Below are 3,384 nucleotides of genomic sequence, written 5' to 3'. Positions count from 1 at the left end.
CTCGCGCCACCCCCAGTGGATCCTGGCGCCGGTCCCTACTCACCTTCCTGCCGGCAGTAGGACATGGCACCGGCGCTGCGACCCCCCAGGTGCGACCTAGCGCTCCTTACTCCAGCAGGCGGGCTCTCAGCTGCGCGCACCGCCCTCTCAGGCCTGCCTGTCGCACCCTGCCGGAAACTACGCTTCCCAGCAGGCTGCGCGCTTCTGAGGCGGCTGCTAGCCACAGAAACTACACTTCCCAGGAATCCTGCAGCGCGCAGGCGCACCAAAGAGGGACAGCGCAGGTCGCAAATTTGTTGCAAAAGCACCTAACTCAGTCCAACTACATTTCCCAGCAGGTTATACGGCGCGCAGGGAGTGTTCACTTTGCAACCAGTAGCGCGGAGCCCCTGAGCTCTTAGCAGAGTCCGGTGTTTCTCGGCAGGTTAGTGGCCGACAGGCTGCAAGCTGAGCGGCCAGTCCACTTCCACCGGAGCGGAGCCAAGGGCCGGAGCTGGACCTCAGCATGGCCGCGAACGTAAGTGTTGTGCCTGACGCCCGTCCTGTCCTCAGGGTCCACCAGGATCCGCTAGTCGTCCAGACTCCGGACCTTGGGGCTCGGATACAGGGCGGGACGGGGGATGACTTGGAGCCTGACGGGACCCTCGGGACGGAGCCTGGCAGTCAGGATGAGGAGGTGACCCCGCCCGGAGCTGTGCATTCTCGACTGCCGGGGGGTGTGCGCTCCGGGGGCAGGGAGCCTCCTCCCTTGGTTTGCTAGCCAGGGTCGCGTCCCACTGCCGCCTTCCTGCGCGACGTGGAGAGGCGCCGGCCGATAGGATTCTCAGTTCCGTGGCCTTTTTCCCTGCCCCGGCCTTCCATTTTTCTGAGAGCCCGAAGTGGTGGCGCATGCCTGCAGTCCCAGGAGGTTGAGGCAGGAGGGTCGCTGAGAGTTCGAGCCTAGCCTGGGCTACAGAGTGAGACTGACCCTGTTTAAAAAAAAAGAAAAGAAACTTTCTATTGAGACCCAATATTCATGAACAAGACCGGCAACACCGCTTCGCAGGGCATTGGGTGTGGGAGAAGCTGGTGACTCACCAGCCTCCCCTGAAAGTGCTACTAGAGCCAGCTTGGGAGCTGTCAGCCCCATCCACGCCCTCCTCTTGTTTGGTGCAGTGTCCTGATGTCCTTCCCTAACCCTTACATCCTCTTTCCAGGTCCCTGTGTCCCCGGTGCCTCTGCCCCCCAACCTCTTGAGAGCCAGGGTCTGTGTTACCTGCCTCCCCAGCCAACTCTGCCCTTGAACGCTGCACCTAGAAGGCTTTGGAGGGTGCCCCTGAGACGGCAGTCAGTGGCCCACATCATCACCACCTGTATTCCTCAGGGACCTGGCCAACAACATGGCAGGCAGAGTGCCAGCAAGGGCGGCTTTGGTGTCAGGCAGATACTTATTGTGTGGGGTCAAAGAGGGATTCTCTTGGTTCAGAAACCTGTGGTTTTGGGTATGCCAGGATCTGCTCCCTCAAGGAGGAGTACAACCAGGGTATTTATCCTCTGCTTCTAGGCCTTATTTACTGGTCCTATTGATTGAGCCACCAAGGCAGGTGAGGAAGAAAGACCCAGTGACAATGGGGTAGCACAGGGAGACAGCAGAGCTCAGTAAAACAGCAGCTGTCCTTTGGTGAACATGTTGTTACTACTCCCTGTCCTGGGCGGAAACAGGACCAGAGAGGTGAAGCGACTTACCCAGCCTCACACAGCAATGACTGGCACATCGGGGCTTCCGGCCCAGGTCTGTCCATTTCCAGGCACTCTGTGTTGCACTCTGTTCCCACTCCTCATTGCTCATTGCTTGTTGGCCCGAAGTGCTAGATGGAGGGGTGGGTGTTACCAGGAGATGGATCTGCATTATGAGTTTTCATTCTCCATGATTCTCCAGGACCCTGCGGGTTTACTGGGGATTGAGATGTGAATGTGAGCAGGATGTGCCATGTCACAGCCCACACAGTCCTCACTTCCAGGACATCCTCCTTTCTAGATGCCTGAGCCTGTCCTGGGCGCTGGCTGAGGGGACAGAAGGAGGGTGTGTCTCCTGTCCCTATCCCTGCCTGTGGCTGCTTGAGGCTCAGTAGCTGAGCATGGTGTGGAGCGGAGGTTGGACAGGTGCTTGGCTCTGCCCCAAGGCCGTGCGCCTGATGTGTCATCTGTGACCTGGGATTCCCTGTGCCATGTCTGGGCATGATCACCATCATCATTAGGATGGTCGGATGCCGCCTTAGTGATTCCAGCTGCTGTGGAGAGTCAGTCTACCTCTGCGTGCAGAAGACACCTGCTCCTCTCAGGCTTGGGGTGGTGGGGTTCAGGAACAGCCACGATGTGGCCACTGCTTTTCCCAGAGACTGACTGGAGTCTCCCCTCTGCCTGCCCCTGCCCGCATCAGGGCCGGGTAGGGCCTGGTTCCCCAAACCTTCCATGGCCATTTTGCATCCCTGTGACCTCCAACCTGGCTGACCCCCATGGTGCCCAATGTGCCTCTCACCCAGCTGCCTGGGATTGGCCCCGTGTGCTGACCACCGGTTGGACTGTGAGGAGGCAGAGGGCACGGTAGGTGCAGGTCGTGTGCCAAGGCCATGGCTGCCATGTGCCAGAGCCAGCCTTGTTGATGGCTCTCCACCAGCAGCGACATGCTCCTCACTGGGGACCTATCTACTCCCCGAGCTGCGGTTGAGGCCCTCAGCACATTGTCCAGGCCTAGTCCATGTCAGGTCCACGTCAGGCCTGCCCCCCATCTCCCTAGCCAGGCTCCCTGAGACCTCTCCTTGCTCCCCACCATCACGCACAGGCCCGCTGGGGGTCTGAACCCCCCTGCCCCCCCCAGCGAGTCTGCCTGAGACCCCCACTTGAGGGGACCCCCATGCCCAGCCCACCTCTCATGGATGCCCAGCAAGACCTCTTGGTGTCATCTGTGGTTGTGACTTCTCTGTACAGTGGTTTGGCGGCTTCTTAAAAAGTTGAGCATGTATTTTGCAGCAATCTGACAGTCCTGCTCGTGCCTAGGCATAGTTGTCCCTTGGTGTCCATGGGGCTTATGTTCCAGACAACCAGAGACACTCAGAATCCATCAGACCATGTTGTGCATCTATTCATCGTGCATTTTCACTGTTTGCACTATTGTTTCGCATGTTGAAACAACTAAGGAGTATAACTAAAACATAGTAAAACTCAGCCTGTTCTTATTTTGTGTGTGTGTTGTTTGTTTTTTTGAAACACAGTCTCACCACGTAGTTCAGCTTTCCTCGAACCCAAAATCGAGCCTTCTGGCTCAGCCTCCCAACTCCTGGGATTACAGGTGTATGCCATCATACCTGGCTTAAGCTTTTTTTTTTTTTTTTTTTTTTTTTTTTT

The 3,384-nt window shown here is 57.6% G+C and overlaps 2 protein-coding genes across 2 annotated transcripts in view; one reads left to right on the top strand and one right to left on the bottom strand.

The window, feature by feature from the left end:
* Positions 1–200, bottom strand: part of Chchd4 (coiled-coil-helix-coiled-coil-helix domain containing 4) — a 7,429-nt gene extending 7,229 nt beyond the window's left edge. The window contains exon 1 of the mRNA XM_010637896.2: positions 44–200. Within this exon, the coding sequence (XP_010636198.1) occupies positions 44–65 (22 nt within the window). The 5' untranslated portion in view covers positions 66–200. The remainder of the gene's footprint in view (positions 1–43) is intronic.
* A 67-nt stretch (positions 201–267) lies between these two features.
* The window catches only part of Tmem43 (transmembrane protein 43), a 13,678-nt gene continuing 10,561 nt past the window's right edge, over positions 268–3,384 (top strand). Inside the window, exon 1 of the mRNA XM_010637900.3 lies at positions 268–517. Within this exon, the coding sequence (XP_010636202.1) occupies positions 506–517 (12 nt within the window). The 5' untranslated portion in view covers positions 268–505. The remainder of the gene's footprint in view (positions 518–3,384) is intronic.

This window comes from Fukomys damarensis, unplaced genomic scaffold, assembly GCF_012274545.1.
Source record: "Fukomys damarensis isolate Sample0158 unplaced genomic scaffold, DMR_v1.0_HiC HiC_scaffold_37, whole genome shotgun sequence".
NCBI classification, from domain to species: Eukaryota; Metazoa; Chordata; class Mammalia; order Rodentia; family Bathyergidae; genus Fukomys; species Fukomys damarensis.
Note: the sequence above shows the minus strand (reverse complement) of the source record. Positions and strands in the feature narration are given on the sequence as shown.